The sequence below is a fragment of the Mobula birostris genome, chromosome 21 (genome assembly GCF_030028105.1).
Source record: "Mobula birostris isolate sMobBir1 chromosome 21, sMobBir1.hap1, whole genome shotgun sequence".
Lineage (NCBI taxonomy): Eukaryota > Metazoa > Chordata > Chondrichthyes > Myliobatiformes > Myliobatidae > Mobula > Mobula birostris.
Window position 1 is genome coordinate 38,890,113 of NC_092390.1, and position 23,784 is coordinate 38,913,896.

The following is a 23,784-nucleotide window of genomic DNA, read 5'->3' on the forward strand; positions in this document are numbered from 1 at the left end:
AGATTTATTACTTTGGAGTGATCCTAAAGCTTCTTCAACTTCTTTTAATGTAAAAGGCATATCTAATCCCTTCTGCTCTTCCAAATTCAATTTTGGAAGAGAAATTTGTGATTAAAAACCTTTCTATCTCATTAACATCATTTTGGGATTCTGATTGATATAATTCAAAATAGAAATTTTTAAAAGTTTCATTTATTTCAAGAGGTTTATAAGATATTTTATTTGCCCTTGTTCTAATTGCATTTATTGTTTTGGAAGCTTGTTTTGTTTTCAACTGCCAGGCAAGAATTTTATGTGCTCTCTCACCTAACTCATAATACCTTTGTTTAGTTCTTATAATTGCTTTTTCCGTTCTATATGTCTGAAGCATATTATATTGTAACTTCTTATTAACAAGTTGTCTTCGTTTTTCTTCTGACATATATCTTTGAGATTCTTTTTCTATTTTTGTAATCTCTTTTTCCAATTGATCTAGTTCTGCCATATATTCTTTCTTAATTTTAGACGTATAACTTAATATCTGGCCCCTAAGATATGCTTTCATCGCATCCCATAATATAAATTTATCATCCACTGAATGAAAATCTGTATCCAAAAAAAATTGAATCTGCTTTTTCATAAAATCACAGAAATCTTGACATTTTAATAATGTTGAATTAAATCTCCATCTATAAGCCACTTCTTCCTTATCAGCCATTATTATTGTCATTAATAAAGGGGAATGATCTGATAATATTCTTGCTTTATATTCCATATTTTTCACTCTGTGTTGAATATGCATTGATAATAGAAACAAATCTATCCTTGAGTAAGTTTTATGTCTATGGGAATAGAACGAATAGTCTCTTTCTTTAGGATTGATTCTTCTCCATATATCAATCAAATTTAAATCCTTCACCAATGATAAAGTTAAATTTACTACCTTCGATTTTATAACAGCCTTGGTTGATCTATCTAAGACTGGGTCTAAGCAAAAATTAAAGTCTCCTCCAATTAATATTTTTTCATGTGCATCCGCCAAATTCAGAAAAGCTTCTTGTATGAATTTTGCATCATTTTCGTTTGGTGCATAAATATTCATAAAAGTCCATAATTCAGAAAAAAGTTGACAATGTATAATCACATATCTCCCCGCAGAATCAGTTATTACATTTTGTATTCTAATTGGTAATGTTTTATTGATCAAAATTGCTACTCCCCTCGCTTTTGAATTAAATGAAGCCGCAGCAACACTTCCCACCCAATCTCTCTTTAGTTTCTGATGTTCTGTTTCTGTTAGGTGTGTTTCCTGTAAAAAGGTTAAATCTGTCTTCATTTTTTTAATATGTGTTAAGATTCTTTTTCTTTTCACTGGTCCATTAAGCCCATTAACATTAAAACTCAAAAAATTCAATAAATTAGTCATTATTCTTAACAAAGTTACTCCAATCTAAAACATTACTTATCTTCTCAACTCTCATAGTTCCTTGGGGAATCTCTTTAAATTTCACCATGTTGCTATGTGTTTCCCTCCCAACCTTCCAGGCGAAAAGAAAAGATAGAAAGAATACAAAAAAAGAAAAAACAAAATACCCCCCCACTAATGTTGTGAATGAAAAGATGCACAACACTACCTCCCTCCATTTTACGGGTCGTGGCAAAAGCCACGCTTGCACACATGATTAGCGTAGCAATCGATCAGTGCTTCTTCCAGCTCCCCCGCAACAAAAAAAAATTATATATATATAGGCAAAATTAATGTTACTATTCCCAACTAATATTCCTCCAGTTTTAACCTTTCTTACCCCCCTCGTATAATTAATGATATATTTATACATTCATCCAGCTTCAAAAATCCAACAAGTCCATTCTTTAACCCAATCTTCATCTTCAATCTATCTTGCTCCCCTGGATTTGTTCTTGTATCTAGTGAATATTCAGAGAATCTCGCACAAACTGCTCTGCTTTCTGGTAGTCATCAAAAAATCTTTTTTCTCCACCAGGCAAAAAAATCTTCAAGGTTGCAGGATAACACAGTATAAATTGATAACCATGATTCCATAGGGTTTTTTTCACTGGATTAAATTTCTTCCTTCTCTTCAAAAGTTCGTAACTTATATCAGGGTAGAAAAAAACTTTGTTCCCTTTAATTATCAATGGCCCTTTTCTATCCTTGGCAGCTCGAGCAGCTGCCTGTAGAATCCTTTCCTTGTCTTGAAATCTTAAGAATTTTATTAAAATCATTCGTGGATATTGGTCATCTTTTGGTTTTGGTCTTAGAGCTCTATGTGCCCGCTCAATTTCAATTGGTCGAACCTCCTCTTCCATTTGCAAAACATCCGGGATCCATTTTTGAAAAAATTCTATTGGTTTTTCTCCCTCCGTACCTTCTTTAAGACCAACAATTTTAATATTATTACGTCTACTGAAATTTTCCAACATGTCCACTTTCTCCAAGAGTCGATTTCTTTCCGAGTTCCAGACAAGCAAATCATTTTCTGTTTTTTCCACTCTATCATTCATATGCCCCATTGCTCTTTCCATCTTTTGAAGCTTCTTATCCATTTTGTCTTGTCTTTCCATAACTTCATTATAGCACACCTTCGTATCTCTAAGCTCTTCTCTTACTTTTCTTAGTTCAGCCGTTAATTGCAATATAGCCTCTCTTATGTCTCTCTCATCGCCTTTACTTCCAATCGCTTCCAATTCTTCCTCCTCTTCTTCATCTGTGTTCTCTGCAGAATCCAATTCTGACTCTGAGTCATTTTCAATTGCAGTGGCTGTCGGTTCTTGTAGTTTGCGTTGTGTCGATTTGCGCATGCGCATTTCCGGTGCCTTCTTCGAAGAACCCGTTACCACCGCCATTGCTCCCTGTTCTACCAAAGGAGATCCAACCTGAGTCCGAGGCTCCATCGTTGCAGTAGGCCCTTTTTCCTTCCCCTCTCGTGGCTGCTTCACAACAGCAGACTTCTTTTGTTGCGGTTTAGGAGGCATATCGTAAAGTAGTCTTACAAAGTTTATAAATAGTTTTCAGAAAATATTTATTAACTTTGTTTTGTTTAAACGGTACTTTACTGATTTGTTGCGGGAGAGCTGGATTTACGCGTCTCAATCCCACGTCATCACGTGACGCCGCCCCCCCCATTATGTTACACCTTGAATCTGTTCTGCTCCAAGTAAAGCAGTCTTTCAGTCACACTCCTCTGCTCTTTTGCCTCTGGTCCTACAGATTACTCCATCATGGGTAATTGTCCAATTCCCTTTTGAAGACACTGATACTATTTCCATCAGTTCTTCCTACTGGCAGTGCTAAGATGCCAAATGTCCATTCTTTGAAGACCAAACTTTTTCTTTTTTCGACAATTTCAACTTTTGGATAGACCAAGAACTTAACTAAGCTAACTGATATAAGCACTGTGAATGCAAAAGTGGGTTAGAAGCTGTTTTTGTTTTGTAATGAGATTTGCCTCCTCACATGTGAGATATAGTTTTGACTTAACTACAGCTCCAATAGCAATGAAGAAGTTCCATGTCATTCACAAAAAACATTCATGTCCTCTCACTTACTCTCCTAACACTTAAAGCTGTCACAAACCTGCAATCTTCATCTTCTGCACCAAGAGTGGTCACCAGCATTTGCAAAGTTTGCATAGTATTCTACATGGATGTATAAAAATATACATGAAGATTATTGGAAAGGACAGTTATATAAGGAATACAGAAAAAAATAGTCGAGCATATGAAAATAAGAGAGCTATAGTCAAGAGGGAAATTTGAATTGCCAAAAGGCAGATTGAGAATGATATTGCTGCTAATGCTAAGATTGACCCTAAGGGCTTTTCTTTTAATAGTGAAAGAAAAGTTGAGGAGGAAGTTAAGTTCATTAGAATATAAAAGTGGAGTATTAAATTATGTAGAGAAGGACATAGCGGACACTCTGAACTCATATTTTGCTAAAGTATTCACCTGTGAAGATGCAAACACATGCAAACAGATGCTGGAATTTCAAGCACACACATAAAAATTGCTGGTGAATGCAGCAGGCCAGGCAGCATCTATAGGAAGAGGTACAGTCGATGTTTCGAGCCGAGACCCTTTGTCAGGACTAACTGAAAGAAGAGATAGTAAGAATCATATGAAAGGATAACACCTGTGAAGATGTTAGCAGTATGTCAGTAAGTGTAGAGAAAAATGTTTGTTTTAAGTGATTTAAGTTTGTTTAGAGATCTTGGAAAGTGAAATCCTGCTGCTGAAAAGGCTGAAAATTAATAAATCTCCAGGGCCAGACAACATGTATCTGAGGGTACTTAAAGAGGTCTGTGATTATATATACAAACCCCTAACATGTATTTTTCAAAAGACATTGAAGACTGATGAAATCTGTAAGGACTGGAAATGGGTTAACGCTTATCGCAGGCAAGATAATGGAAGCAATAATAAGTAAGATGGAAAAGCAACTGATAAGAACAGGCGTGTTAGCAGAAGGCCAGCATGGGTTCAGAAAGGGGAAATCATGTTATACTAAAATGCTGGAGTTGTATAAAGAGGCAACTAAAATTTATGATAACAATAGTGGTTGATGTCATTTACTTGGACATTCAGAAGGCTTTTGACAAGCTACCCCACAAGACGTTAATAATCAAATTATAGGAGGTAGGGATTCAGGGTAAGGTGTGCGAATGAGTACAGAAGTAGCTCAAACACAGAAAACAACAAGCTATTGTGATAGGATCTTCACACCTAGAAGATGTTAAAAGTGGAGTTTCGAAGGATCGGTTTTAGGGCCACTGCTGTTTTTAATCTAATTTACATTAATGATTTGGATAAGCACATAATAACTAAACTAGTAAAGTTTGCCTATGACATAAAATTAAGGGGATGGGCTAATAGCTTTCAGGCAGCAAAATCAATACAGTTAGATCAATACATATAGGAAGTAGAAATATTAGATATAAGTATACAAAGGGGGGTCTTGAGTTGATATGTGCACTTTGTGAGAAGGATTTGGACGCCCTGGTAGACTCATCACTATCAACATCTAGCCAATGCACAGAAATGATTAGGAAGGTCGATGGAATTTTGGGCTATATAATGTGCTCAGTGGAGTTCAAGTCAAGAGACGTTCTCCTTGAGCTTTATAATGCGCTTGTGAGGCCACACCTTGAATGCTGTGTACTATTTTGTTCTTCATATTGAGTTAGGAATACGAAGGCACTAGAGAGAGTCCAGGGGGGGGGGTGACTAGACTTAGTCTGGGTCTGCAGGGTATGAGCTATGTAGAAAGATAGAAAGTATTAAATCTTTTTGGCCTAAGTAGACGTAGAATGACAAGGATACCTGATAGAAATTTTCAAAATCATTAAAGGTTTAAATAAAATGGATGCCAGCTGCCACTTCAAAATTAATTCATCATCAGGGACACAGGGTAATAGGTGGAGATTGGTTAGCCAGAGATTTCAGACTGGCATCAGGAAGAATTTCGTTACATGGCGAGTTGTGGACACATGGAACAAACTACCTAGTTGTGTAGTTGCGAGTAGTTCTTTCAAATCTAAACTGGATAGTTATTTCAACAGACTAGATGAATTGCGATTTAGCAAGCTTTCTTGGGCTGAACAGCCTGTTCTTGTCAAAAACGTTCTAATGGTCTAAATTTGACATTTTCTTATCTGCTGTGGCATAAAAAGCTGATGTTCACTGTTGCTGTTACATGGGTTGTCTTCATCATGAGCACTACACTGGTTCAAGGTGACATTCACCAGCAACTTTCTTAAAAGCAGTTGTAAATGATCATGTGTTAGGAGATAAAAGTATGTGTATCCTATCCATGAATCTTAAGTGATATCTTAAGAAATATTGTGCAAGTCAGGAGCTACAGAAGTAATTTAAGTAAAGGCACAGGTTTAACACAGATATTTCAGTGGAGTAAAGGAAATTGCAGTGGCATGAGAGAGGAACTGGCCAAAGTTGACTGGAAAGGGACACTAGCGGGAAGGATGGCACAGCAGCAGTGGTTGGAGTTTATGCGAGAAATGAGGAAGGTGCAAGACAGATATATTCCAAAAAAGAAGAAATTTTCAAATGGAAAAAGGATGCAACCCGTGGCTGACGAGAAGTCAAAGCCAAACTTAAAACAAAGGAGAGGGCATACAAGGAAGCAAAAATTAGTGGGAAGACAGAGGATTGGGAAGTTTTTAAAAGTGTACAAAAGGAAACTAAGAAGATCATTAAGAGGGAAAAGATAACCTATGAAAAGAAACTAGCAAATAATATCAAAGAGGATACTAAAAGCTTTTTCAAGTATATAAAGAGTAAAAGACAGTTGAGAGTAGATATAGGACCTATAGAAAATGATGCTGGAGAAATTGTAATGGAGATAAGGAGATGGCAGAGGAACTGAACAAGTATTTTGCATCAGTCTTCACTGAGGAAGACATCAGCAGTATACCGGATACTCAGGGGTGTCAGGGAAGAGAAGTGTGCGCAGTCACAATTACGACAGAGAAAGTACTCAGGAAGCTGAATAGTCTAAGGGTAGATAAATCTCTCGGACCAGATGGAATGCACCCTCGTGTTCTGAAGGAAGTAGCTGTGGAGATTGCGGAGGCATTAGCAATGATCTTTCAAAAGTCAATAGATTCTGGCATGGTTCCGGAGGACTGGAAGATTGCAAATGTCACTCCGCTATTTAAGAAGGGGGCAAGGAAGCAAAAGGGAAATTATGGACCAGTTAGCATGACATCGGTGGTTGAGAAGTTGTTGGAGTTGATTGTCAAGGATGAGGTTACGGAGTATCTGGAGGCATATGACACGACAGGCAGAACTCAGCATGGTTTCCTTAAAGGAAAATCCTGCCTGACAAACCTATTGCAATTTTTTGAGGAAATTACAAGTAGGCTAGACAAGAGAGATGCAGTGGATGTTGTATATTTGGATTTTCAGAAGGCCTTTGACAAGGTGCCACACATGAGGCTGCTAAACAAGATGAGAGCCCATGGAATTATGGGAAAGTTACATTCATGGATAGAGCGTTGGCTGATTGGCAGGAAACAGAGAGTGGGAATAAAGGGATCCTATTCTGGTTGGCTGCCGGTTACCAGTGGTGTTCCACAGGGGTCCGTGTTAGGGCCGCTTCTTTTTACGTTGCATATCAACGATTTGGATTATGGAATATATGGCTTTGTGACTAAGTTTGCTGATGATTCAAAGATAGGTGGAGGGGCTCGTAGTGCTGAGGAAACAGAGTCTGAAGAGAGACTTGGATAGATTGGGAGAATGGGCAAAGAAGTGGCAAATGAAATACAATGTTGGAAAATGTGTGGTTGGCAGAAGAAATAAAAGGGCAGACTATTATTTAAATAGGGAGAGAATTCAAAGTTCTGAGATGTAACGGGACTTGGGAGTCCTCGTGCAGGGATACCCTTAAGGTTAACCTCCAGGTTGAGTCGGTGGTAAAGAAGGTGAATGCAATGTTGGCATTCAGTTCTAGAGGAATAGAGTATAGGAGCAGAGATGTGATGTTGAGGCTCTATAAGGCACTTCTAAGACCTCACGGAGTACTATGGGCAGTTCTGGGCTCCTTATTTAAGAAAGGATGTGCTGACGTTGGAGAGGGTTCAGAGAAGATTCACTAGAATGATTCCAGCAATGAGAGGGTTAACATATGAGGAACGTTTGTCCGCTCTTGGACTGTATTCCTTGGAGCTTAGGAGAATGAGGAGGGACCTCACAGAAACATTTCGAATGTTGAAGGGCATGGACAGAGTGGATGTGGCAAAATTGTTTCCCATGGTGGAGGAGTCTAGTACGAGAGGGCATGACTTAAGGATTGAAGGGTGCCCCTTCAGAACAGAGATGCAAAGAAATTTTTTTAGCCAGAGGGTGGTGAATCTGTGGAATTTGTTGCCACGGGCAGCAGTGGGGGCCAAGTCATTGGGTGTATTTAAGGCAGAGATTGATAGGTATCTGAGCAGCCAGGGCATCAAGGGTTATGGTGAGAAGGCAGGGGAGTGGGACTAAATGGGAGAATGGATCAGCTCATGATAAAATGGTGGAGCAGACTCAATGGGCTGAATGGCCGACTTCTGCTCCTTTGTCTTATGGTCTTATATGTTAACAGCTGAAAGTATTGGCTTCTGGATTTTTTTTCTTTTATTCTGTATGTATTCTAGCAATTGAAAAAATAGAAATAATAGTAAGGAATTTTGATTATTTAAATTCTACATTTCTTTGTCGGTTGACATGATACTTAGTAATAGAGAGTGAGTTTGGATGAACTTTTAAATTCTTAAAATGCTGTAACATGGAATTTGGCACATGAATTTAATTTTCCTCCAGGTTTTAACTTCAGATATGTTATTTTAGGGAAGTATCTTGGACCAACTTGGTACAGGAATTTGGGAATGAAAAGAATCAGAACATGTGCAGAGTAATTAGAAATTTTTCATAAGCAGTTTTATCTTGCAAGCAAGAGAGGACCTTCCTTAAGTAATCTGGGTTAAGAATATCTGTAACTGCAGCTCTTCCTCTTGGTATTCAAACCTTTTGGCCATCAATATCAATATTTTAAAATGACTTGTATACATTGATTTAACTGTGGTGTTAAATTAATATTACATAACCAATCCTCATAGAGGGATCAGAAGTGGAGAGAATGAGCAATTTCAAGTTCCTAGGTGTCAAGATCTCTGAGGACCAAACCTGGCCCCAACATATTGATGCAGCTATAAAGAAGGGAAGACAGCGGCTATATTTCATTAGGAGTTTGAAGAGATTTGGTTTGTCAACTGAAACACTGAACTGCTGCTAAGTTAACAAATTTCACAATACATGTCGGTGATAATAAACCTGATTCTGATTCATTGGTGCCCTCACCAACACGATTAACAGTACAACTCCCCACCAGTGTACATGCATACAACTTGGGGATAAATTTTCCTAATTCATCAATCTGCCTTGGTCCAGACTTCAGTGCAATAATAGAAATGTCGATTTAATATCACAGTTAATATTGGATAAATTTAACAACAGTTGGCATCCCACACTGTTAACTGCAGAGATCAAGTTCTTTTGATGTCTACACTGTTCGACTCAACTTTGAAATGTTTGGAATGGTGTAGGCTAACTTTATTTCCACTTGGTTCCCATTAAAAACCAGCTGAGTAATAATTTGAGAATATTCTTCAGCTCTTGAAAATGGTTTTACAGCTGTCAAATCTCAATCATTCAAAGAAAACAAATGCTGAAAATTTAGAATTTTTTTCTCCCTTAAAATTTTATACTATCTTCTATCTCACATCCTCATCCCTTCTGTTTTTATACAATTTTGTTTCTGTATGCTTGTGAAGAATCTTCAGACTAATTGAAGAATTTCAGTTGGTCATTCTCATAGTCCTGAATCTATTTTAGTACACATCACAGATCCTTTGTAGTATACTGAAGTAGACTCGGGGTTAGAAAACTGCACTGAAAAGTGCAGAAATAAGTGAGAATGCATTAAGATTTAATTATTTTGTCTACTTCCTTGTGTATCTTTGTATGCTCACCCCAGGGGTATCTGTTTGGAACATAGTAGCCTATCATTTAAATATCATTCAAAAGTATATATTTGCCATGTCCATTGCTGAATTTTGATATCAGAAATTTCTTACCTCTGACATTTAACTAGTTTGTACAGAGGGAAGTAAAGCCATTGATCACAGTCAGTAAGCACATGAAGAAATGGTTTAATTAAATTACAGTGTCCAGTGCTTCAACATTGTTCAGTGCATGGGTGGTTTTATATCAGAGGCATTGATTGGTATTCTCAGATGTCAGGGTATATAATATTCACAATCAATGATGCTATTTACAAGCCCCTTAATTTCCTTTGCGCTTTTCTTTTGTAGGGTAGCTGTGGTTTCTAAATCATTTGAAGGACAAACAGACAGAACTGAAAAATGGTATGGCACACAGTACATGCAGGAAGCCATTAGTGCTGATGTCATCCAGGTGGGCAAAATGTCTCCTACAACTGCATTAACAAAAATTGTTTCAATTAAACTCTGATTCCTTTATAAGAAATTGTTTTGCATGCTCTGACTTCAGCTATTTACTTTGCATTGCCCATTTGTTGCAAATGAAATTGGTACAATAAAGGCCAATATTAGAACAATAACTTGGTAGAAAGGTGGAATATCGTAATATACTGAATGCAGTTTTTTAGTTGTGAATAGCTTGTAAATATATTAGTACACAAAAAACAATGAACTTATTTTGTGCTCTTTCGAACTATAAATTTGATGTTATGAAAGTGATTTACTTATTAGCAATCTAAGACAGTTTTATCATTTGCTATTAGATGTGGTGCAACTCTCAGAATGTACAGTTCTTGGAAGAAAAGCCAGATGTTTTAAGTTAAACTGTCATCTTGAAGAATTATTTAATGATAATTGCAAATCACTCTTGATGTGGGGTGTCAGCCTGAATTGTCTTGCACCTTTTGCCTCCACACCAGCTGCTTGACCTGCTGAATTCTTCCAGCGCTCTGTGTTTGTTCTAGTTGTAATATCTGCAGCCAGTTACTTTATTAGATTCTATCATTTCAAGAAAAATTAAAGAGCCCATTATATTTAGCACTTGTACAGGTTTCCCCCGCTATCCGAAGGTAGAGTGTTCCTATGAAACTGTTCGTAAGCCGAAATGGCATAAAGCGAAGAAGCAATTACCATTAATTTATATGGGAAAAATCTTTGAACGTTCCCATACCCAAAAAATAACCTACCAAATCATACCAAATAGCACATAAAACCTAAAATAACACTAACATATAGTAAAAGCAGGAATGTGATAAATGCACTGCCAAAATAAAGTAGAAATAATGTATGTCCAGTGTAGTTTCACTTAACAGAATCGAGAAGATTTAGCCAAAGCCAATTTGTAGAAAAAAATCAGCATGTACATGCATGAGCACACACCTGCCCGCGCAAGGCTTCATGGTCATGGTAGTCTTTCTCAGGGTAAACACAAGTTTAAAGCAGGTGTTTTTTTTCGTAAAAGCGAAAATCCTCTTTCAGTTAGCGAAAACAGGCATTAATGTAGGTCTTTCGTAAAAGCAAAGTGGCATAAAGCGAATGTTCATAAAGCACGGGACACTTGTAATGTGAGTTTTGCATTGCTTTAACTTTAAACCATCTTCTGATGTTGTGGGAGCTGTTGAGTTCTGGCAGGAGCAGTGTGCGAAATCAGTGAGGTGGTACCAGAGAATGGTCCTATATTATGTTTTTATTTCTTCTTCGAAAATGATACTGGAGTTTCCATTATGTTTATCCCACTAGTATCCTAATCTTCAAGATTAGCTGTTCATAAATGTTAGAGATTGCTAATTCACTGAAATCTTGCTTAACAAAAAGAATGGCATTTGTATGCAGGATGAAGCTAGAAAAATTACGATACATGATAAAGCCTCTAAACCTGGTCTTCCAGCATTTTGTGCATTCCTCTCTACTTCCCTCTGCATCTGGATCCTCGACTTTCTCTTCTGGAGACCACAGTCAGTATGGATCAGTAGCCACATCTCTCCTCGCTGGCAGTTAACACCTCAAGGATGCGTGCTGAGCTCATTGCTCTGCCTTCTCTGCATTCATGACTCAGTAGTTAAGCACAACTCAAATGTCATTTATAAATTCACAGTTGACACGACTATTGGTATAATCTCAGGTGGCAACATGGAGACATACTCGAGTGAGAGAGATCAGCTGTTGAATGGTATAGCAGCAATAACCTTGCATCTAGTGTTAGCAAGGTCAAGAAATTGATAATGGACATAAGGGGAAGTCGGGAGAACAGACCGCAATCACGAAGAAGGCATGCCATTGCCTCTACTTGGAGTTTGAGGAGATTTGCTGTATTATATTTCCATAGGAGTAAGCTGGTGAGCAATCTGTCTGGTTGCATCACAATCTGGAATGGAAGCTCCAATGCACATGATCACAACAGGTTGCAAAAGGTTGTAGCCAGCTCCTTTAGGGCACAGGAATTGATGGTGGACTTTAGGAAGATGAAATTGAGAGAACACGCAGCAGTTCTTATTAAGGAGTCAACTGTGGAAAAGGTGTGCAGTTTCTAGCTCCTGAGTGTCAACACCCAGTTAGCCAGTAACTGTGTAGATGTCCACTGTTAATATAGCGGTTAGTGTGACATTATTACACACCAGGGCGTTCCGGAGTTGAATTCCAGCACCGCTCTGTAAGAAGTCTCTGTAGGTCCCCCCTGTGAAATGTGTGTTTCCTCAGAGTGCTCAGATTTCCTCCCACAGTCCAAAGGCATACAGGGTAGGTTAATTGGTCATTGTAAATTGTCCTGTGATTAGGTTAGGTTAATCAGGATTGTGGGTTGCTGGGGCCAGGTGGCTTGAAGGGCCAGAAGGTGCCGTATTGCTAAATAAACAAACAAATAAATAAAACATCTCAGAAAGTCTATCCTGAAACCAATATGTATACTGATGCAGCTACGTAGAAGAAACACCAAAAACTATATTTTATTAGGAGTTTTCAGAGAATTGGTATGTCACCAAAGACTAGCAAATTTCTGAAGGTGTACTGTTGAGGGCATCACAGCCTGGTATGGAGGTTCCAATGCACAGATCAAAAAAAGCAGCAAAAGGTTGGAGACACAGCTAGCTCCATCATGGGCACTAACCTCCCCACCATTGAGGAGGTGTTCAATAGTTAAAGCCCCAGGAAGGTGCCATCCATCGTTAAGGACCCTCACTTCATTCTCCTCTTTGAGAAGGAGAAACAGGAACCTGAAAACCACATCAACGATCAAGAAACAGCTTGTCCCCCTTGCCATCAGATTTCTGAAAGGTCATGAACACCAGCTTGTTATTCCATTTTTTGCACCACTAATTTATTTTATAATTATAGTAATTTTATGTCTTTGCACTGTATTGCTGCTGCAAAACAACAAATTTCATGTTATATAAGACAATGATAATAAATCTGATTCTGAAGTCAATAATAATAATGCCTGCCCATATGTTATGTTTGCCCATGCAAAAATGAGCTGTGAAATCCACTATGCGATATAATATTCTGAAATAGGCAAGAATCCAAGATCATTTAGCAACAGGAACTCTTGTAAGCGTACACCTGACTGTAATCATCTTAGTTTTCTGTTTCTGGGGCCAAATCACAATTAAACAATTTGGGTCTGTCTGAAGCAAGCATTTACAAAACACATTGTACTTTGATTCATTTTTCACAGATGGGTATTTGAATAATGACTCCATGTATGCACTTGGCAAATCACTGGAAGCTTGCATGCAGGTTACTTCCCATCTGTGGAGACTTAAATTCAGATACTGGGAGCTGGAGAGATTCTAAAGTGTCATTTTCAATTTCATAATCTAGCTCCTGTCATTTCAGATGCCAAGAAAGCAAGGCAGTTAGGTGCTTTCATTCTCCTTTGTAACAATTTGTTTTTGTTTTTTTTTGCTAACCTAATATTGAAGTTCTAGATTACCTTGAGAAAAAATAAAGAATGTAGTGTGAATTGTGTGGCTTCTAGCTGGAAGAGTATGCAAAGTTCTAATAAGATCATGGCAGATCATATTGTTACCTGAACTCCATATTCCCATATCACATGGTTACCTTTCATCCTTTTGCCTCTGTTAAAAACGTTTATACTCTGCAAAAAGTAAGATACAAGCTGAAATAGGCAAAGAACAATGTGGTTTTGTGAAAGACAAAGGTACAAGAAACACAATATTGATGTTAAGGATACTATCAGAACGAGCTATTCAAATGCAAAGAGATTTGTTTGTTTTTTTATTGACTACACAAAAGCATTTGATAAAGTGAAGCACAATAAGTTATTTTAAATATTACGGAAAACTCTAGATCTAGATTCGAAAGACCTCCGCTTAATCAGAAATCTGTACTGGGAACAAACTGCCGCTGTAAGAATAGATGGAGAAGTGAGTCAGTTTATGAAAATCAAGAGAGACGTTAGACAAGGGTGTGGTTTCTCCCTTGATTTATTTAATGTGTACAGTTAAACAATATTACAAAAAATAAGAGCCATCTTGGGAATCAAAGTCGGCGGTGAAAACATCCATAATTTCAGATATGCAGATGACATTGTGTTAATTGCAAGTACGGAGGAAGAACTACAAAACTTAATTGATATAATTGTTGAAGAAAGTGCAAAAATGGATCTATCTATCAATCGCAAAAAGACAGAATATATGGTGATATCCAAAAAGAAGGAGAATCCTATCTGCAGGCTGAGGATAAACGGGGAAGACATAAAACAAGTAAAGAACTTTTGCTACTTAGGAAGCTGGGTGACATCAAATGGCAGGTGCGACTTGGACATCAAAAGAAGAATAGGGATGGCAAAAGACACCTTTACGAGAATAAAGAGTATACTGACCAATACTAAACTAGGCATGACAACCGGCCTCAGAGTACTGAAATATTAGGTTTATCCAGTTATATTATATGACTCAGAATGTTGGACAGTATCTAGTAATTGAAGGAAATGAATTGTAGCAGCACAGATGTGGTTTTTGAGGAGGATGCAAAGGATATCATGGATGAAACAAATATCTAACGAGGATGTCATGAACAGAGCAAACACAAAAAGAGAAATAATGTATGAGATCACGAAAAGGCAACGTAACTTCATTGGACATGTGATTAGGAAAGAGGAGTTAGAATGCACGGTAATTACGGGAAAGATTGAAGGGAAGAAAGCAAGAGGAAGACAAAGACAAATGTTGATGGAGACAGCAGCCAGAGAATTGGAAATGAATACCAATGAATTGATCCACTTGACCCAAAACAGGAGTGTGTGGGCCATGACAGTCAAAGCTCAAACTGGGCATGGCACCTGATGATGATGATACTCTACTTCCACCACCATTTGAGAAAGAGTTCTGAAAGCTAAACTCCTTTAGATAAAAACTTAAGCTGCATCTCAAAATTAAAGGAACCACTCTTTATTTTTGAACGATGGCATCTATATTTTAGATTCTATATTTGCCCATAAGAATCAGTGTCATAACCCCTTTAGAACTGTGATTCCCAACAGGGGTTGGTTATGTGTCCTAAGGGGGCGCTAAGGGAAGTCGTCGCGGGGTGTTCAAGGTTCTTGGGGGTGAAGAGGAAAGCAGCACCCTAACTATAGCACTATAATTATGAGACCTTGTGTTATTGGTCAACCGCGCTAACTGGAATAGTATAAAGGTAGCTTACCGAACACCAACTCTATCCCTACTGACATTCAGATTCCAATCTGAATTCTTTGTCAACGTAATTTTTGCTATTGTGAGCATCTTCTTTCTTTTTCAATATTTTTATTAATTTCTTATGTAAAAGAATATAGAGTACAGTAGGATATATAATATATATCGATTACAATATATTGAAATCACAGATGATGTGTAATTATCCCATATCCATATAAATTAAAGTTAAATATTGAAAAGAGATAATTTTATTATACAAAAAAATCTAAACCCACTACCAGAAAAAAAAAAATGGCTATTTGGTTAAAAAATAGGAAAGGAAAACATCCTTAACATATAGTAAAACATATCATTAGCCAACATCTGTGCTTAATAGCAAATCAAAGATTTTGAAAATAATTCAAGAAAGGTCCCCACAATGTTCAGCGAATCTTCTCTAAATTTAAGCAAGACATAACATCATGTAACCAATGAGTATGAGTAGGCAGAGTGGCATCCTTCCACTTAAGCAACAATGACCTCCTGGCTATAAGAGAAAAAAAGGCCAAAATATGCAGAAAATGTGTCTCCAAAATAATATCATTTCCTCCAGCAATACTAAATAAGGCAGCCAAAGGATTAGGTTTAAAATTTACTTTAAAAAGCACCGAAAAAGTTTGAAATACTTCCTTCCAATATTTTTCAAGACACTGACAAGTCCAAAACATAGGGATTAGTGAAGCTTCTCCATTATTACATCTATCACAATAGGGAGATATATCCGAATAAAAACGAGACAGCTTATCTTTAAGACATATGGGCTCTATGAACCACTTTAAATTGTAGAAGGGAATGATGGGCACATAACAATGAGGTATTAACCAATTTAAAAATTTCATTCCAAGTGTCCTCAGAAATTGAAATCTGTAAATCTTGTTCCCAAAGATTTTTAATTTTATCTAAAGGAATATTTCTCATTCCCAACAACATACCATAAATATTAGATATAGATGCATTGTGGAAGGGTTTCAAATTAAAAATTATATCAAGTAAATTTTTATCTGGACTTTTAGGAAATGTATGTACTTGAGAACGCAAAAAGTCTCTAATTTGTAAATATCGAAAAAAGTGAGTTCTTGGTAGGTGATATTTAACTGACAGTTGTTCAAATGAAGAGACCATCTCCAACAAACAAAAAATGAATACATTTAATACCCAATCTATTCCACTCTTTTAAAACTACATCAGACATAGAAGGTTTAAAAAAATAGTTAGAAAAAATGGGACTGGAAAGTGAATGAGCATCTTCATCTTTGTCCCGCTGTTCCTTTGCGTGCTGCTACCATCGTTCCATCTGTGTCAGCTTGCTGCTGTCATCAACATCCGATAAGCATTTCCAATTTCTGTTCCTTTTTAATTTTAATTTAGCCCTGTTAATGATGGATAAATATGTATGGTGCAATCTCTGAATCTGAAGGCGGTGAAACCTTGAATTCTAATCCTGCTAAAATAACAGAAACTACAGAAAGTGCGTCAATATAATGCTACATACCTGGAGTATGGTTTTATTCTGTTCCTGTCAGATCAATGACACCCCATGTGTCTTGTTTGTAATATTGTACAGCGTAATGTAGCTGTGAAACCATCAAGGTTGCAGGAACACTACCGTAAAAGACACCCTGCAAAGGTTATTTATGGTATTACTCAGTTCCAGAAGATGAAAAAAGCATTTGAAAAGTATTGCACACTCAAATTATTTGCTAAGAAAGCTAAAAATGACCTTGGTGATCTCATTGCTTCTTCCAACATTTCCTAAATGACAGCAAAGTGTGGAAAATCTCATTACAATTGGTGGAAGATTAATAATGCCTGCTGTCTCAGAAGTGTTCACCACTGTTCTCAAAATGGATACCTGTATTTTAAAATCAAGTCCTCTGAGTAATAACTTTGTAGCCCGTAGTATTGAACAAAATGACTGAAGATATTGAGTATCAGTTATGCACAGAGCTACAAAAAAACAGAATTTGGGATGCAACTGGATGAGTCAACTGTGCAAGACAACGAGGCATTGCCTTTGGCATATATACAGTTTATCAAAAGTGGAAAAGCATATGAAGAGATTCTCTTCATAAATTTGTTAAAAACAAATATCAAAGGGAAATCAATCTACGACAAGTATATTGAGGATAACAGTATTCCAATTAGAGACATGATTTCTTGTGCAACAGATGGAGCACCATATGGTTTAGAGGCATTTATGAAAAAAGACATTCCAAGTCTGTTTACAATCTATTGTGTAACTCATTGTCAGCATCTTGCAGCTAAAAACCTCAGCCTGCAACTTTTTTCAAGTAAGACTCCTTGTAATATCTGCTATCAACAAAATTAAAGCTCATCCAGTAAATAGCAGAATATTTCACTAGTTATGCCGAGGTAACGATGAAGAGTATGAATGCTTCTTCACACTGAAGTGTGTTGTCTGTCAAAAGGCTACTGCTTAAAACACTTTGATCTTTTTGACACTGTGGTTGAATTTTTGCTTAAAGTCAACAAGAACTTGGGAAACAAGATTGAACTTCTACATGGAGATGTGGTATATCTAGCTGGTCTGTGTGACAAATTGAACATTCTAAATATGAAACTGCAGGGCGAGAGTTTAAATTTAATCCATGCAAAAAGTGCAGTGTCCACTCTTCTTGGAAAACTGGAAATATATAAGCAAAACAATGGGAGACGGATGTTCTGAAATTTCCCTGCATGGAAAGAACGGCACTCTTTCATAGAAGGTGATTTGCAAGAGTACTGCTTACACCTGCAATCACTGAAGAAAGATTTTCAGAATCGGTTCAAGGATTTGAACAACCTGGAAATTTAGGATTGGGTAATTAACCCATTTCTTTGCAAGGTGGAAGAACAGGAAGAGAGCTTGCAAGAAGAAATTATCAAAATTCAGAACGATGAAGAAGCAAAAATGCTTTTCAAAAATGTCGGCTTTTATGGTATGTGGCTACACTGTCATACAAAGTTTTTTGGTCTTTGGGGAAGAGCCAAACTGCTCTGCATTATGTTTCTATCCTCCTGCCTTGTTGAAAGAAGCTTCAGAGCAGTGAACCACATACTCACAAAAAAACAGAAACTGCTTGGACATTGAAAATGGAGACTTGGAACTTGTGCTGTCACAGCTTAAACCAGATATTTCAACTCTTGCTAAAAAAAAAACATCAAGCTCAAGGAATACATTGATACCGAAGCTGCTATACAGCACACAGGTATTCTGTAAGCTAGGTTTAAAGACAAATAAAAAATTAAAAGGGAATAATTTTTCTTATGTTAGCTTATGGTAGACATGTTTTTACACTATGCGGACACCAAAGGGATTGTGCCTAAGAGGGTCGTTAGGCTAAAAAAGGTTGGGAAACACTGCCTTAGAGTCTTGCTCAAAGTGGTGAATAGGCGAATATTTGTTCTTGCATAGATTTTCAGAAAATGTTATATACTTCACCTTGTGAGGTGGTAGCTGAATTTAAAGCTTATCAAACCATTGATCTTTCAAAATATTTTCCAAGTTGCAACAGCAGATTAAAAATAATATACAGGTACTCAAGTTAGTATAATTGGTATTATGACATTCCTGCAGGATCAGTGTTGATGTGGCTACCGTTTATAATGAGAGATTTAAGTATGAGCAATCTACATCAAATTATAAATGTATTAATAGATTAAATTGAAAGAACTGTTGCAAATAAATATCAGTGAGTTAAGTGCAAAATCATCTACATTTGACCCAAAAATATTTAGTCTGGCATATTTTCAAAATTGTAAAAAGCTGAAGCAAGAGAGTTTGTCAGAAATTTGGAAGACCATATTTGAAGACAATTAAATTTTTAAAAATATACATGATAAAAATAGTTCATGTTTATCTTTTATCAAGGACTCGAATTTGGAAGGGGGTGTGGTAGAGGTTATGCTATTTAGCTGTGTTTATCTCTCACTTTGATTAGTATAAGCAGGTCTAGGCACTATACTTGGAAAGGGGAAGTATAGCATAGATTTACAAAAGGGTTATTGTGGGATTAATGTGTAGGGAGAAATTCAAAATGTTTTAAAATTCCATTATATTTGAGCATATAGTCTAAAAGTTAGAGCCAGGCTTTTAGAATATGTAGGAAAAATATTAAAACACAAAATTAGCTGAATGTTTAGAACTCTATTCTGAAAGCAGGAGATGAATAGTGTGTATGACTAGCAAAAAAAGTCTATTAAGTAGAAGACAAAGTTAATACCTATTAAATACTGTAGTCTCTTATAAAGCAGAGGCAAGTTACAGTAATCTCTCCCAATTGAAGCAAAGTAATAAAGCATATGAATGAAAGATAGCTACAGAATCTGTCTGCAGAATTGTGTATATTGAGCTTGATAGCTAGGAGTTGCGCCATTATCTCCACTCTAGCTGCTTATAGTATTGTCACCAAATTGGTCTAAATTTAAATAAGAAATTGGTTTAGTGTATGATATCCAAAGTTATTAAAAGAACAATGGCAAATATGTGGAAATAGGTCACAGATGAGCCATGCTGTCACTGCATCATAAAACAAACTTGAGGGGATAGATAGTTTATTCATGTCTTTTTTAATGTTCCCAATTTCAGGTTTTATTTCTGTCATCCTGGAGCTATCTCAGTTTATCCAATTACATATTTTGTCGTTGTTAGAAAGTAAATGATAGATTAAGTATTATGCCTGTTTTGTTGCTGCTATACTTCGGCCAACAAAGGTAGAGTTTCCAGATCACCACCATTGTTATTTTCTTGGACCAATTGAATAGCTTGGTTGTGAATTTAGGAGTGTGAGAGGGGACATTTGATAATTATTATGAAATTTGTAGGAACATTTTAATATATTTTAATTGATATTTTGTAGAAGAACGGTTCCCTCACTGCAGAGAATGGCAAAATCCTACTCTATGTTCAAAGGATTTTTCTGTTTATTTTTACAGAAATGGCTGAATGCAGACTTAAATGGGAAGTTCAAATTGCCTGTTAAAAATGAATTCATTCCTACGAATTTTGAGATTTTCCCTTTGGAAAATAATACTACAACTTTTCCAGCTCTCATTAAGGTAAACTACTCAGTCTCCAGATACGTGAATGGGCGATTAGAGTTGAAAAAAATCACATTAATGTGATAATGCATTTTTCATTTATATAAATATAGTTGATATTATTTTAAAATCCACCTTTCCAAACGGTGCTGTAATAGCTGATGATTGTTATAATTTAAATTTGCTTAGCCTTTCATTAGAAAGATGCAATTAGATCAATAATGGTTAATAAAACATTGATATTAAAATATACTCATTTGGTGGATTCATTTGGAATTAAAATGTTTTTTTTGTTGGAGGGGTGGGAAGTTGAATGCTTTTATTAAATTAATGCTGATGTGAATGAATACAATATTTTGCTTTAAAGTTTGTGGCTATGTTTGTAAGGTACTTTAAATTTCCTGCACTGCACTAATGCCAATTGAAAAAAGGATTATTTTTTTAAAAAGTATCTGCAATACTCAAGTAACGTACTTAAAACTTTGTCTTGCCTCTTCTGATGGTGTTGTAGCAATGTATACATGAGCCCACCATAGATGTATGAATTGCTTAATTAGTATACATGACACTAAGGATAAATTAATAACTATAATTAATTTGTCTAAGATGGCATTTTTTTAAAAAATCAAGTGTGTGACAACATATCACAGGACATAGTCCAGCTGGTAGTGTAGTGACATTTGCACTGGACTTTGAGGCGAATGTTCCTGGGTTCGAATCTGGCCAGCTTTCCATCCATGCTGGGTTGAGCATCAAGCTAGCAACTCGGCCTTGTATAATAATTAAAAAAGCACCAAAATGCTAAAGAAACAGCAAGGTTGCTGCCCAGTGTGTCACAAGACACGCAAAGGAACAATAATATTCAAGATTTGTATTTATTCTTCATTGCGTGGAAAATATATAGCTATCAATTATGTAAGACTTTATAAATAGGTGCAACAGTAGACTCTTTTGCCCTTGGAGCCTGTTTTACAATCACCAAGGATGTGCTTCTTCCTGTACCCTTTTTTAGAAACTATCTCTGTATCAATTGATTTCCTTAATTTCCACTAACCTATTGATATGTATTTTAAAGAACTCGAAGACTGCCATAGCTCTCCAAAGTAGAGAATTCCAAAGACTTCAGCATCTGAAGAAATTTCTACTCATCCTGATTGATTTCAGATTTATTTATCACATCTGCACAAAACATTCAGTGAAATGCATTAATTAAATTAACAACCAACACATCCCAAGGATGTGCTGGGGGCAGTCCTCAAGTGTTGCTACATGTTGCTGAGCAGTGACTGCACTACTTGTTCCAGCTACCCAACACTAGCACTCAGTCATCGTCATGGAAAAGTACAGCACAGAAACGGCCTTTGGACCATCTAGTACATGCTGAACCATTTAAACTGCCTAGTCCCATCGACCTGCATCCGGACCATAGCCCTCCATACCCTGCCATCCATGTACTTATCCAAACTTCTCTTAAACGTTGAAATCGAGCTTGCATGCACCACTTGTGCTGGCAGTTGATTCCACACTCTCACAACCCTCTGAGTGGAGAAGATTCGTTCATGTTTGCCTTAAACTTTTCACCTTTCACCCTTAATTCATGACCTTTAGTTGTAGTCCCACCCAACCTCAGTGAAAAAGCTTGCTTGCATTTATCCTATCTATACTCCTCATAATTTTGTAAACTTTTATCAAATTTTCCCTCAATCTTCTACATTCCAAGGAGTAAAATCCTAACCTATTCAATTCTTTCATTATAACTCGGGTACTCCAATCCTGGCAAACTGTCCTTGTAAGTTTTCTCTGTACTCTTTCTACCTTGTTTACATCTTTCCTGTGGGTAGATGACCAAGACTGCACACAATACTCCAAATTTGACCTCACCAATGTCTTACACAACTTCAACATAACATCAATTCTTTGATTTATGAAGGCTAATATGCCAAAAGCTTTCTTTATGACCCTGTCTACCTATGTTGCCATTTTCAATGAATAATAGACCTGTATTCTCAGATCCCTTTTTTCTTCCGCACTCCTCAGTGCCCCACCATCCTACTGAAAAGCCACACCTCACACTTGTCTGCATTAAATTTTATTTGCCTTTCTTCAGCCCATTTTTCCAGTTGATCCAGGTCCACTGCAGGTTCTTATAGCTTTCCTCGCTGTCCATTACACCCTCAATCTTGGTGTCATCCGCAAATTTCCTGATCCAATTACCCACATTATCATCCAGATGATTGATATAAATGACAAACTGCAATGGTTGTAGCACCAATTCCTGTGGCACACTGCTAATCACAGGCCACCAGTCAGAGAGGCAACTCATTGCTCTGTTGCACCAATAGAGGGCAGGGATTCACATCAGGTTCCTGGCACAATACACTCCATAAAACTTCTCACATAATGTCATAATTACCTTAACTGTGTTGATTTCTTTACTATTGTTTCTAAATTTGCATCCTGTGCACTAAACAAGATACTACATATTGGAGACCGTTTCGCTGAACACTTACGCTGTGTCCGCCAGATAAAGCAGGATCTCCCAGTGGCCACACATTTTAATTCCACGTCCCATTCCCATTCTGATATGTCTATCCACAGCCTCCTCTACTGTAAAGATGAAACTACACTCAGGTTGGAGGAACAACACCTTATATTCCTTCTGGGTAGCCTCCAACCTGATGGCATGAACATTGACTTCTCTAACTTCCGTTAATGCCCCACCTCCCCCTCCTGTCTTCTCCTATCATTTTGGATCTCCCCCTCCCCCTCCCACTTTCAAATCTCTTACTAGCTCTTCTTTCAGTTAGTCCTGACGAAGGGTCTTGACCCAAAACGTCGACTGTACCTTTTCCTATAGATGCTGCCTGGCCTGCTGCATTCATCAGCAACTTTTATGTGTGTTGCTACATATTATGTGTAATAAAAATGTCTTTGAAATTCAGATTTACTTCATATGGTGATTTTGAGATCTTTAGTTAGAATCACAGTAATTATTTTGTGTTTACCTCATCACGTCCCCTCAAAATTTCAAGCACTCAATCTCTCTTTTAATATCTTTTGTCTAATTTTTCCTGATGTGTTTTCAGTGTCTCTGTTTGTACCCAAGCCCTCTCATTCCTAAATTATGTGTGAGTCTTTACTGCACTTCTTCAAATATGTTACATTTCCTGATGCAGATATACCCAAAATAAAGAACCAAATGTTTTAGTTCTGTTCCACTTTCCAAGGATTCTACCTGTCTGTTGACCATCTCCAGCATTCTCTGTTTTCAGATTTACAGAACCTGCAACGTTTTGCATTTACATTAAATACACCCAACATTTGGCACAATATTTTAGCATTAGCCCAAATGATGCTTGGAAAAAGTTTAATGTTAATTTCAGAGGACAACTAAATTTGTCAGTATGTCTGTTAAGTTGATTTCCTACTGACTGGTTCCATTTTGTAAGTGGCTCTTCCATGATCCAACAAAGACTGGCAGAATAATATCTATA

General features: G+C 36.9%; 1 protein-coding gene across 1 annotated transcript in view; it reads left to right on the forward strand.

Annotated features, from left to right (window-relative positions):
• Positions 1-23,784, forward strand: part of ide (insulin-degrading enzyme) — a 113,004-nt gene that overhangs the window by 46,767 nt on the left and 42,453 nt on the right. Inside the window, exons 12-13 of the mRNA XM_072239340.1 lie at positions 9,867-9,969; positions 20,186-20,308. Of these exons, the coding sequence (XP_072095441.1) occupies positions 9,867-9,969; positions 20,186-20,308 (226 nt within the window). The remainder of the gene's footprint in view (positions 1-9,866; positions 9,970-20,185; positions 20,309-23,784) is intronic.